Genomic DNA, 13,541 nt, shown 5'->3' with positions numbered 1-13,541 from the left:
TTTAAGCAATGCACAAATTGGTTCTTTCAATTTAATTGACTATTAAAACTCAAGCTTTGTAGTGATGACTTTAAAAGAAGAGATGATATTTTTCTTTTAAAATTGTGAAGTGGTGAATTAATGGTGATGAGTATCAATTCCTCTGCAAGCAGGTTGGTCCCACACATCCTTAAGGGAGCCAAATCCCACTGATAAGTTCATAGCGAATCTACAAAGACCCATCTGTGATCAGCTTTAATGTGGTCAAGGAAGATGTCGGTTCTCAAGGATCACTACACGTTTTGGTAGCAAACCTACAGCTATTCCTGTATGTATTAATTTACATGGAAGATCTAATATAAGATATATAGATACATAAAGATAAAAAAGTTTGATTTCATTGCAAGCTTCTTTTATGCAATCTTTCCAGTGTATCTTGAGCTGCAGCCTCTGCAAACCTGAGGAACTGCTTTTTAATCTCTGAGTTTCACACTGGAAACGCGCAAATTAGTTTCCAGGATCTGCACATGGCAGAGGACTACTCCTGCAAGACGGCAGCAGATCTTCCAGAAGGAGGAGAGACAACTCCGATTCACAGAATGTGAAAAGAGGGAGGAAAATGAATAAATAACGTAAAGTAAAATAAAATAAACAAAAATGAATAAAGTAAAATAAGGCCAGGCACCCCTCACAGAGGTCAGCACATCAAAAGGCACTTCCCGCATGAACCAATTTCTCTCCTCACCTGCCTGATCCCTAGGCGATAGGCAAGGATGCGGTCCACAGCGTCGGGGTTCATCTGGGTCCACTGGAGGCTGTAGGAGTAAACACGGGGTCTGTTCTGCCACAGGGGGTTGTAAGTGTCGTAGTAGAACTCAGGGGCATAGGCTTTGCCTGCAGGAGACAGCAACAAAAAAGGGAAAAGAAAGAAAACAAACTGATCAGACAGGCAGTTTTGGAGCCAAGTGTTGATACCCGGCCTGTAACCGCCCTCATCTCCCTGCATTTTGAGTCATTCTGTTAAACATCTTCTTCCAGAAACACATTTTGGAATTATCAGCCTCTATTCTTTTTTAAAAGATTCATGCCAATGGTTTGCCTTTATCATTGACTGATTCCTCAATGGCATTCTTGGCCCAGGTGTGAGCAGGGAAGGGGAAAAAATCACTGAGCTTCTAACAAAGCCAAGCTGGAGCGATGTAACACGTCTCTGCACTAATTTTTCATGGCCCAGCTGATTAAAATAGAGATATCAAAACAGGCTGCACTGAACTGAGCAGGGAAAGACTCAGTGACAGCTGCTGTACCTGGCACAAATAATACAGAATGACTTCCGTGAGCTGGGAAATACAAGATGGATATTTCCAGCGACTGCTGCCTTCATCGCATCTTCTCCTCTCCCACCTCCCAAGTGAAAATGTACATAAGCCATCTTTTGTAACAGTGCAGATGTGCAGACTTACAGCATTATGTTTGTTATTTAGCAGAACGTACCAATCTGCACAACAGATACAAAGGGGAAAATGACATCTCACAGTGCATCCTTGGTTCCACGAGCATTTCACTGAATACTGTTATAACCTTCTTTCTTTATAAAGGTGAAAAACCTAAGCACGATTCCCCAAACATATGACAAAACACTATTTGAATTCATTAAATTTGAGTTTCTTTTAAACCCATGAATACCAGTGACACCTTCACAGGTAAAGTACCTTTGTGGCCCCTAGGGTGTCCCATAAAGAGTGATTTGTGCAAAACAGCAAAACTGACACTGAGTGCCCAATCTGGTTGCCCAACCATAGGCATGTAGTGGCATCTGAGGTGCACAGGGGTACCTGAGATGTCTAACCAGGGTGGCAGATGTAACACGGGAACTGTTAGAGACACAGGATTTGCTAGAGCCACAGCTGGAGCTGCAGGCACCATCCTTGAGCCTGTACCACCGGGCACCGCTGCACAGGCAAGTCAGTGGAGTCCACAGAGGCTCCCAGAAGACTTGGTAGGGTTAGGGGCAATTAGAGCTGCCCCAAAAACCTTTGAGGGGACAATGGTTCCTTAAAATTCACAGTTACAGCATACCCCAGAACTCTCAGTGGATTTGGCCTAAAGGAACAACGTGTTTCAGAAGTGAAAGAGCACACACATTCCAGAGAGACACTCATTAGCTTTTTAAGTCATTTTTCATTTATCTCTTTATAGCTCATCATACCACCACCACAATGTTGCTTCAGTTTCTTAAAGTAAAAAAAGTTTGGATTGACTCAAAACAAGTTTTAACAGCTGGACTTGTAGGAAGCTTGATTAATCACCAGTTTTTGTCCTGACAGATACAACTGGATCAAAGCCCCAAGTCAAAACTGACTCGTTCACGGCACAGGTCCATCCTTGCCCTGCATGGCTCTGCCTTCTTTGAACTTCCTATGGTTTGAGAGCACTACTGTTGGGAACAGGACATGGCAAACACAAACCAGGTTCTGCTGTGTTAAATGTGGCATTTTATCACCTGAGTTATGCAAAAAGGAGATGAAGCATGGAAAACAGAAACATTTGCAGATTGTATCCTCCCATGAAGGTCTACAAGAGACTTGGCATTAGACAAAACCAGAAGCAGAATGTCTTTCCATATCCCAAAGCTCATACCTCTGTTCTTTTTCTGTGGGGATTTTGCCAGTGGAAGTAATTATGAAATGCAATGAAAGACACAGGATGGCCTCAGGAGATGTGAGTTACCTGCTCATGTAGACCTAGGAAAGGTGTATGCATTCACTACTCAGCTCCTTAAATTCGGGTATTAGGAGTGTATGCCAAAATACACAAGGTATTATTAGATATGGATGCGAAGCGTTTGCCCTAGATGTCTCAGAACTTCAATCATCAGAAAGGTATTGAGAAAAGGGAAAAGAGAAAGGAAAAGGATTGTCAATATCTTGTGGTTACTGAGTAATCTTTTACCTTTGGCTGTGTTATCCTCTCCAGCCATGCCTTTCTTTCCAGAGGATGAAAGGCCCTTTTAGCCAAGCTAGTTTAGCCAGATTGCCCAATGAGGCTGCACATTCAATTAGAGCAGATTAGAGCAGATATGTTAGTGCTGAAGTAGCAAGCAACAATACTCCAAGGAAAAGAAGCAAAGCTAAACTGCTGCTTTCAAAAATGAAATGTAAGATAAATGAAAAGAGGATCACTGGTTGGTAAGATTTGTTTTCCTTATTTATGTGCAGTGGAAATAATAGAAAAAAACCTCACGCTGAATGCAAATGATAATCTTCCCCCTTCTACTGCAGGTGGACATAATGGCATCTCTGGGGGTCTACAAAAAGGATCCATAATTAGACGCTTGTCACAATACAGGCACTTGAACAACATAGTCACCTTTTGAGAAATAATGAGGGCTCATGAAGAGTTGCATTATTCTAAATCCCTCCTAACAGAAGAGATTTCTGGTGTGAATGGAGATGCTGAAAATTTAACAACACAACATTAAGTCCTTAACTTGCACACTTCAGAAGTACAAGAAAGCTGGGCAGAGTTTTAGCGTGTGCAGAAATCAGATGTTGCCTTTGATGGTGCAGGAGCTACGAGGCACGCAGGCAGTGTACCTGGCCATGGAAGAGCTCACGTCACCAAGACCCACCACCATCCAACTGTTCCATTTCCAGAGCAGATGTCGTCCAGCAAAGATTCTCCCTCACCACAGAAATAAAGAGATGATGAAGGGTGTGACAGAGCTAGCAACAGCCCCTGGCTCAGCATGACTTGGGTGTGTGGAGACAGCAGGTCACCTAGAGGAAACCACCTGCATTATGGATTAGCTCAGCAGCCAGCTCCAAGCCCTGGTTGTGCTTGCCAGAGGTTATCATGTATGTCCTGACAGCAGAGATGTCTCAAGCACGCAGAGTGTGGGGTTGCTGCTGCTTATAGCCCATCTGGGCATCCCTTGGAGCTGCCAGCTCCAACTCCATCTGCCCTTCTTCTTCCAGTCACACCAGCCTGAACTTCCAAAAGCAACCGCCCTTGTTTTGTTCAGAGTATAGGAAACATTTGCCTGGCTCATATCATTTGCCCTTTTCAAGCACGGGCAGCAGAAGTCACCCTCCCCTCGCTCCCTTCAGCCTTTGCAGCTGGATTTATTACAACTTCTCAGGACAGGCAGGCAGGGCTCAGCCTGCCTCTGAGACCAAATCTCACCAGGCTCCAGCTCACTGGCCGTACCTGTGACAAACTGACCATCTGAATGCAATTTTGATGCACACTGGCCTCCCGCAGCCCAGGAAGGGACCCCCAGATCTTCATCAATTGAGTTATATTGGGGAAAAACAGTGAGAACCGTCCTTGGTCCTAAGGAGAGCTCTGCACAGCAGAGCCAGGAGGGCCTCGTCCCTGGGCAGGGCAGCCTCTCACTGCCCCGCTGTTCCTGGGGGTCCCGAAGGAGGAAGGTTTATGCCATTGCACTTTTTTGTGTCTGTTAAGGCAATCTGCAGTCAGGTTTAGAGCTCCATTAACATGCACTAGCTTTAATTAATCCCTCCCTCTGTGCTCGCACTGCTGGAGTGCGAGTAACTGTGGTGCTTGGGGCTCTGCCAGGCAGAGGAGGCACGGCACAGTTTAATGCAGAGTATAATATTTGTTTTCCTTCCCACCACTAACAAACTTTTATTTTTATTTTTTTACCTTCTGAGTATGTTGCATGTGCACAATACAGCAGGTTGTGGCTGTGTATGGCAGAGGGCTGGAGCAGGGGAAGGAGCAGTAATGCCGAGTGTGGTTTTGCTCATCTGGGCTGGCACCTGCGTGAGACAACGATGCACAAACAGACCGACTGTTTGTGTTTGAAGGCTACATGGCTACAAGAAGTGTGAATTCCTCCCCAGCACGCTGGCAGAGGCCACCCAGCACAATTACACATCCTGCTGCATTCACTGCTGCTGTTCCATCAACCCGAATGCATCTGCCTACAAAGCTGACAGTTACCAGTTACAGCAAACTGCCCTTCTGGGCACGGGGTGGGTCAGGATTTTAGCCACCTCCTTCCTCAGGTTAGCACAGGGTGAAGAAAAAAGCCCCAGCACCCTGTTCACCATCGCCTTCATCTGGATTTCAAGAGCGCATCCCAGTCCTACTGAAACCTCCGAAGTGCAGAAACACTGTGGAGGGCTGTGATTATTTCTGGTGAACAGCAGTTTTTCCTTCTTGTGTCTACTTTCAAGGGGCCAAATGGCTTTTTACTGGGCGTTATTGCATCTCTCCTTCATCCCAGGCAGATAGCACCCAGGGGAATATCCTACCTGCAGAGCCACCTCCAGGCAGCAGCTATGGATGGTGGCAGGCTTTCTAAGACAGTATCCTGCTCTGTCCCCTGCCACTGGATAATATCTTTGGCCACAACTTGCTACGCATTAAATTGTATGAAAGTCTGAAACAGGACTTCAGGTAGATGTGATAACAGGTCTCAAAAAGTATTGATCTGAGGATGTGACTGTGATTAATTAGTGTTGCACAAAGGAACACATCTCAAGGCCCTTTCTGAGCAGTTGTTCCTAAACATCTGGGTGGGACAAGAATACGCTCACTTCTAAGATGCATTGACTGTGAGCACTGACTCAGTTGAGGTGTTCTTCGTATAATGGGTAACCATCTAGGGAAAACTTAAACTAGAATATTCATAGGGAAAACAAACTTGCTGCCTGCAGACAGTATCTCTCTGCACTGAGCAGTTATCTGAGCCACCTTCTAATGAGGCCACATCAGTACTGGGGGCAGTGCAGCATGGATCCTCACCACGACAAACAGCAGCGTCCCTGAGACGGAGCTGGAGAACAGGACACAAAGCAATCTGCAAAAACACCTCAGCAGCTCCAGCACCATCATCACTTAGAGCCCTAAGCACTGCTGCTTGACTCACAGAAATGTTTGGAGTCACAGAACCATGGAATATCCCGACTTGGAGGGGACCCGCAGGGTCACAAGGATCACCAAGCCCCACTCCTGGCTCCACACAGCACCATCCAAAAATCAGACCCCATGTCTGAGAGCGGTGTCCAAACACTCCTTGACCTCCGGCAGGCTCGGTGTGGTGACCAGTGCCCTGGAGGCCTGTCCCAGTGCCCGACCACCTCTGGGTGCAGAACCTTTCCCTAACCCCCAGCCTGACCCTCCCCTGTCCCAGCCCCATGCTGTCCCCTCGGGCCCTGTCGCTGTCCCCAGAGAGCAGAGCTCAGCGCCTGCCCCTCCGCTCCCCTCGTGAGGGGGCTGCAGGCCGCCATGAGGCCTCCCCTCGGCCTGCTCTGCTCGGGGCTGAACAAACCAGGGGACCTCGGCCCCTCCTCCTACTTGCCAGCCCGGTGTGGGTTACAGCAGGATTTCCCCAGGAGCTCATTAATTCAGAAGAGGTTGCAGACCACTAGAACATAGCTGCACTGATGCATTTAGCCATATTTCTAAACAATCTCCAGTTTTTCAACCCATGTGCAATAGCTGCACACATACACGCTGACCAAACCAGCAGAAGACATGCATGTTTTTTAATGTATGGATTCGGTGACAGCAGCTAATCAATATTAAAGAAGTTACTGTAACAGACAGTGTTAAAACATCATTAACTTCTGATGGATATGAGTCATCAAGTTACATGCTTAGTTTCAGTAATTACTTATTTCATAATGAATCCGAGGCTGGATCAGGAAGAGGAACAAGCATCATCTGTCAGCAGTCCCAGCGTGGCAAACAAATGCACGGCTCTTCCCCAGGAACAGCCCCTCTCACTCAGAGCCCTTTTGCAGTCACCAGCATTTCTTGTGCAGCTTGTTGCACACAGCATTTCAATTCCTCCAGGCAGTACATCTCAAATATTATCTACCTCTCTGCTAGCATAAGGCCAAAAATAGTATGGAAGACAATAGGGAACTGATTCATAGAAAACAAACGAGAACAGAAAAGCCTCTTCTTTGTCGCTGCTTACTGCTGAAGCCATGCTACGTCCCTCTGCATCACTGAGATCTTAGCAAAAGCCAAAGTGCTGTCCTAAGAAGGGAACTGATGCACTCACTTACATGGGTCCTGAGCTGGTACCTTCTAAAGAAATTCCTTGACAGGTCACAGGAGACCTTTCCCTGGCTGTTTTCACCTCACTCGGTCATTTATCCCTTAGAAAAATGAAATAAGCTCCCAAACGAATTATTTTATTTCACTTGCCAATACATGCCTTCCAAAGTAAAATAAGAAATCAAGAACATGCATTGCAAATCTAAATTGTAATGAATGCAAACACAACCCACTGATTTCAAGCAATGGCAATAAAATGAACAACGACATTCTCTCCCTAATTATAGCAGCTGACTACATACCCCAGATGGAGTCTCAGAGTGCCGGGTTAGTGTTTATGCTGGCTTGTCAGGCAGAAACAAACAGTAGTAACTGTGCAGGCACAGCACCAGTAGCAGTGACAGCTTTAGTAGACACGCAGACAGCACTGAAGGAATCATTTCCTTGCGTTGTCTGTTTATGTTCCCCCTATCTTCATATCTATTTCTGCTAATTTGCTTGGCGTTAGACGGTTTGTGAATGCAGCATCTTTGCCATCTCTGTTCCATATTGGTAGCACATATGCACTTTAACTTAACATGACAAGGAGTTCAATATAAGCGATGATCAGGGTGTCTTGCACTTTATAACAGCAGCTATAAATGTTTAGGGAAAAATAAAATAAAATCAGAGATTTACAAATGCTTCCCCATCTGGCAAATTCAGCTCCAGACCTTTCTATCTTTAAAATGCATGAAGAGTATAAATCCTAAACAAAACAATATATTTAACTGTGTAAAACACTACGAGAAACAAAGTTTATGAAAAATGCTGCCCATTACTGTGCTGTTTTATTGCAGGATATATATTTTATGAAGGATTTTCAATAAGAAAGAAGAGATACTTTGTTCATTATTTGCATACATGAAAGGGAATATACGTCTTCACCTTCCTGACCTGCTCGCCCTCAGCAGCCCCTGCAGCTGCTTTGTGCCCCACCACAGGCTCATCCCTCCCGCTCCCCACAGCCCCGTTTCGGATTTCCCACTGCCACTGCCCCTCCTGCCCGTCCCCATCCGTCCCAACCCGACAGGTGCCTGAGTCACAAGCAGCTCAGGATGCACAGCACAAAGGAATGGCTTTCAACATTTGGAAAAGTGTCTCTTTATGATATATAAATATATATATACATTATTTTTTTCCCAAAACTGCTCTTAGAAGTGAAAACACATTCTCCAATCGCCTCAGTCCCTGTGGGAACCCCTCCTATTCAAGGTCACATGTAAACCAGCCTGTGACCAGCTGCCTCCACTTTTTCTCCTCAAATTTCAAGACAGCTTTAACAAAATCAACTTCCCCCTTCCTGAGCGCCCATTCTGCTTTGCAGATCGGCCCCCGCTGGGGCTTTCTGCGGTCCTCTGTTCTGTCACACCATGTACAGGCTCCCTCTGCAGTCTTCTTCTGTATTCTGCATTTCATACGCTACCTGCTTCACACCAGAAGTCACACCACTTCACATCCCTCTCTTCCACGGCAGTCTCTCCCTAATGAAACTAAAAACTAAAACCAAAACCTAAAGCTAAAAACCAAAAGCTTGGCTGATTTCTTTCTCCAGTGATGCAGCTACAGACGCCCTCTTCCCTGCTTGCAGCCACCATCATCCTCACATCACTTACCTGGGGACAATATTTCTCAGTTGGGACCTTCTGTAAAGCCTCAGATCTTTCCATTTGTACTACTACATTAGGAGTTTCATCTGCACAACATCTCTGAGATATCGCACGGCCAAAACTTGTGGATTGATGGCAAAAAGCACAGATGTGGCCTTCCCTTAGCCATCCTAAAGAGCCACGTCCAGGGACAGGTATTGTTTGGAGGCAAATACAGAGCCTGGGAGTCTCGGTGCTACCACCTGTACCTGCAGCTCCAGCTGACCTCTGAAGTAGGGATTTGTCCTTGTATGAGAAAATTAACACAGAAACCTGCTGGTCTGACAGGAATGGGGCAGAGAGGGCAGGAAGGCGAGGCCTGAAGAGCTTCTAAGTGTGGAGTAGTTCTAAAGCCAATGAAGAGCATTAGCAATAAATAATCCCCACTACGCAGGCGGGTGAGGCTGCTGCTGTGGGGAATTCCTTCCTGCAGGAACAGAAGACCACGTGCCCGCTGCTCCCAACACCATGTGCCTGGGGACGATGCTCTCCCGCACCTCTCCTCTCTTCCCATGGGACTAAACACTCGGTGCAGTGGTGGTGCTGCCCGGCAAAATGACTTGCACTCTTTTCCTGCTTCCTTGGGCAGCCTAGCTAATGCAGCTTTCAAGCCGCAGCTCCCAGAAGCACACCTAAAACCAAGCAGCACGTGCCGGCAGAAGTCTGTCCCATGGGGCAACCCCCTGCTGCATTCACCCTCCTTGCCCTTCTTGGGTGACTCACTTCTTTCTCTTCTTCTTCCCCTAGGGAAGTCTTGGATCAAAAATAAATAAATCTGCACCACTGTGAGAACCTCAATGGCCCCTCCCTCCGCTCCTTAAAGGTGAGACTTTGGCCTCAGATTGTAATTAATTAACGTCGTTTTTTGCCTCTTCCTAGCTGACAGCAAAAGCACGCTGGAGACCCAGCGACAGCGCCTCGCCACCTTTGGTAAAAGGTCACGTTTGGCACCACTTGCCACACTGCCGACCTGTGAGAAATAAACATCCCAAACTTCACAACCCTGCTTCAGCTGAGTCGGGAAATTAATTGTCAAGAAGGCAGTCACCGGCTCAGCACCCACTGCCTTTAATGGGCTTTGGACCAGGAGATGGGCAAAAACCCCTGTGAGCACAGTGAGAACTGTCTTTCTGATCTGCACGCCTGCTGTTCAGCCTGCCCGGGGCGGGTTGCTCTGGGGCAGTGCCACAACCTGCTGCCGGGGGGCTGGCAAAGCTCCTGTTCATTCGCATTCCCCACCAGCAGGAGCGAGTTCAGCAGGAAACAAAACAACACCGATCCTCCGTGTGCTCTGGAAATTGTCTTTCCTGTTGCACATTTTTCGGAGCCACTCCGGGCTCAGTAGCACTGTTACATTCTCCACGGTCTCCAAGGTCTTTAATTAAAATCAAATACCTGCTGTGCCCAGCAGATGAATGACAAATAATTTTTTAAATGGCACTGATACTTCAGAAGGAATTTTAAGACCACACAGGCAAGAATATAAAGTGGCATATGGTCTTCTACTGTTTCCTGAAGTTCCCAGCCATCCATGACTGTTCCTATGCTGGAAAACAGACTACGCTGGAAAACACAGACTGGGTGGGGAACAGAAATAAAATACCACACCGCCAGTTTGACTTGAGACGTGGAACTGGGATAGGAGGCTATTGCAATCAGTGACACAGTAAGAAATTTTCTCCTGTCCTTGAGAAAGATAAAAATGTTACTGCAACCATCATTAAGCTTTACATGAGAGATTATAACTTATACAGTCAGTTTATAGCCTGTAACATTCATTTAGACTTACTGGAAAGCTAATAACTTATAGTCAGCTTGTAATCAAATCTTCCTTAGAGAAGCAGTGCTACAGACAGTGAGGATTTAGAGGTAGTTTGTATGGATGTCTTCACGAGGAAATAAATTAATTCTAACAGTAAGTCAACCCACTCACTCTGCCATACCAAAAGGCAGCTCTCTCCATCCTGAAATCTAACAGCTCACGGCTGCTAACGGAGCTCAGCCCATCCAGGCCCTACCTCAAACTCATGTCTGCTCACCAAAACTGAGAGCTTTTCTGCCCAAGCTCGAAGGATCCTGCCCATGGTATGTATCTGTGCTTATTTCCAATGCCAAGAACTGCAAAGCACCCACACAACCCGCAGAGCACCTGGGACACCTCTGGTGCACGCGGGGAGCTCAGCAGGCAGCACACCCGCCTGTGCCCATCGTAACAAAGCCACCAGTACAAAAGCCCAGAAGAAATGGGTCCGAGGGTGCTCAGCTCCCCAGCTGTGCACAGGCACTTGTCTGCAAGATGGAGACGGCCTCTGCCTGCTTCTAGCGCCGCTGAATTGGTGCCTCTGCCCTCAGTCACTGCTGCCCTGCACATCCCTGCTGTATCCAGGCATCCGCAGCTTTGATGTAAGCGGACCTGGCAAATTATAAGCTATTTGCATGCAGGAAAAAAACTCAGTAGAACAGCAGTTATGAACACGTCTGCACACAGTGACACACAAAAAAAAAAAAAAAGCATGAAAATGCAAATAATGTAATGGCTTGCATGTGTAATCTGGCATCAGTTAACAAACATACCTCTGTTCCAGCTCGCTATCACTGCTATCTCTGTAAGAGCACCTAAGTGATACTATCACGGCGCATTTATCTGACACCACAAAGCCCGTCTGCTTTAAAGCAGAGAGGAAGTGGGTGGATCAAGTTAGCTCCAGACACTGTTTTGGACACTAATTCCTTCTAAGAGAGGAGGATTTGGAAGAAACAGTCCTGTCTGGCAGTGGTTTGGGCACCTTTGCACTGGCTCATGCGTGGCCCCTGCGTAAGACTCGCTGCCTGGCAAGCTGCTGCACCCCAGAGCAACAGAGACAGCAGAGCTGCGCTTGCCATGGCCAAGGACAAAAATACGGCCACCTCTGGATTCCCCAAGGGCATGTGTGCAGACAGGGCTTCCCCTTGCTTTGGGCATTGCAGCCCGGTAATTACTCCATTAATGCCCCTTCACTCCTAATTGAATTAGTTTTAACACCATGGCTGAACTGCTGGCTAAGACTTGGCAGCACAGAGCGTGCGATGCAACGCAGTGGAGCTTGGGTACTCCAGTCCCACTCTGGGTTTCGATATGGTCCCAGAAGTCAGAAGGAAACAGGACTGGTTAAATTGTTTGGAATTATTGCACAGCCTTCTTGGTAGCCAATTAGCACCAAATAAGTTCTGTGTATGTGCAGGAGCTCTCACAAAAGGAAACTGTGTGCTCACAAAGCAAGAATACAAAAAAACATTTGCAAATGCAAAATCATTGATTTCAAACCCAATGAGGTTAAAGCAACCTTGTATAAAGTTCTGTCCACTCAAGAAACACAACTTTCAGACCAGGAATCAGTAAAGCTGATTTCAGAAATGAGACCACGAGCTGCTAACATGTTTTCAAAATATGGAGTTGCAACAAATCTTCTCCATTTATAAACCTGCATCATCTTCAAAGATCTGTAAAGAAAGTCTTGGCAAGAACTGGATGTCATTGTACTGTTAGAAAATGGTAGGACCAGTCACCTAGAAAACGAATTACAAGGTAGGGGTTGACCTGGAGATTAAAACAGAGGCAAGTGATTCCAGATGAGCCTGAGTGAGAATGAGCCAAATGCAAAGGCATTGCTGCACCTGGGGCTCCCAAAAAGGAAAAGTGGCAAAGGAAAGATGTTACAGTGCCTCCCCACAGTCTTTCAGTCTATTCAGTGGGACTTGCAGAGACCCAGAATTTAACTGGCTGGATGTAATTATAATATTACATGCTACACCGTGTAATTAATGCAGAAGGAGGTGTAACCATACCAGTATTTTTTTCACTGTGTTTTGCATTGCCCTTCCACACAAAATTATTCTCACTTTTGTTTTACGGCGAAACGGAACCGAGGTGAATTTGCAAGACGACATTAGATGTCTATACTATTTTATATCAATAATGAAGAGGCCTCGGCACGTGTTCACGTGGCTCGCCTGCAGCACAGCGAGGCCCAAGTGCCCCTGCCAGGCCCAGAGGGCCAACAGCCAGCCCCCCAGAAGCACGGATCCTCAGGTACTGATTTTTTTTTCAGCTAAAGCCCTGGACCTTGCCTGTGAGCAAACGATCGGCTACGCCTGGCCTCAGGAAGGAACGCCCTGCACCCAAGGAACAGGGCTCCAAAACCAGGCGGTTTATGCTCGGATTTTGTGCTCCGGATGATGGGCAGGAGCATATCCCCGAGATGAGAGCTCCTGATTTAATAAAACAGGTGACTGTTAGAGTGATGCTGCATCCTGCTGCCATGAGGAAGCCAGCGATACGGCGTGGATGAAAGGTCTCTGAGGATTTCAGTTAATTTAACCTGTCTGTTACTCCTCTGAAACAGCCGAGCTGCAGCAGTGCTCAGGACTGCGCTCTATTCAAGAAGAGCGAAGCGCATTATCCAGAGGTGAAGTCTGCCTTCAGACAGGATTTTAGGTCATGGCTCTCCAACTTAAGCCCTCTCTCGCTTTTTTTTTTTCTATTACCTCTCTCCCTTGCCACGTTTCGGTGTCACGCTGTGCCCTGCCTGTTTCAAGCGTGTAACTTGTCCTTGAGTTGCTGACCCCAGTCACTTTGGCAGTCTGAACACCGGTACCATGCATTTAGCCAACTCCGCTGCATATTCATACATAAATGCAACTTTTAAAGTAATTCTCCAGTTCTAACTGTAAAAAATCGTCTGAAGGTTTCAGAAGGGACATAAAATCCCTTACTTGGGCGGAACACAGCCTCATTAATGGTGCGTGTTCTTACGGCTTGTCTATACTGGGACACACTCAGGCTTGAAGATGTTTTAT

The 13,541-nt window shown here is 46.6% G+C and overlaps 1 protein-coding gene across 4 annotated transcripts in view; it reads right to left on the bottom strand.

The window, feature by feature from the left end:
* Window positions 1-13,541, bottom strand: part of MDGA2 (MAM domain containing glycosylphosphatidylinositol anchor 2) — a 332,288-nt gene that overhangs the window by 55,187 nt on the left and 263,560 nt on the right. For all 4 annotated transcript variants that reach the window (XM_083839870.1, XM_083839871.1, XM_083839873.1 and 1 more), the window contains one exon: window positions 725-873. In XM_083839870.1, coding sequence (XP_083695996.1) covers window positions 725-873 — 149 coding nt within the window. The remainder of the gene's footprint in view (window positions 1-724; window positions 874-13,541) is intronic.

Source organism: Anser anser (genome assembly GCF_964211835.1).
Source record: "Anser anser genome assembly, chromosome: 5".
Classification (NCBI taxonomy): Eukaryota; Metazoa; Chordata; class Aves; order Anseriformes; family Anatidae; genus Anser; species Anser anser.
Note: the sequence above shows the minus strand (reverse complement) of the source record. Positions and strands in the feature narration are given on the sequence as shown.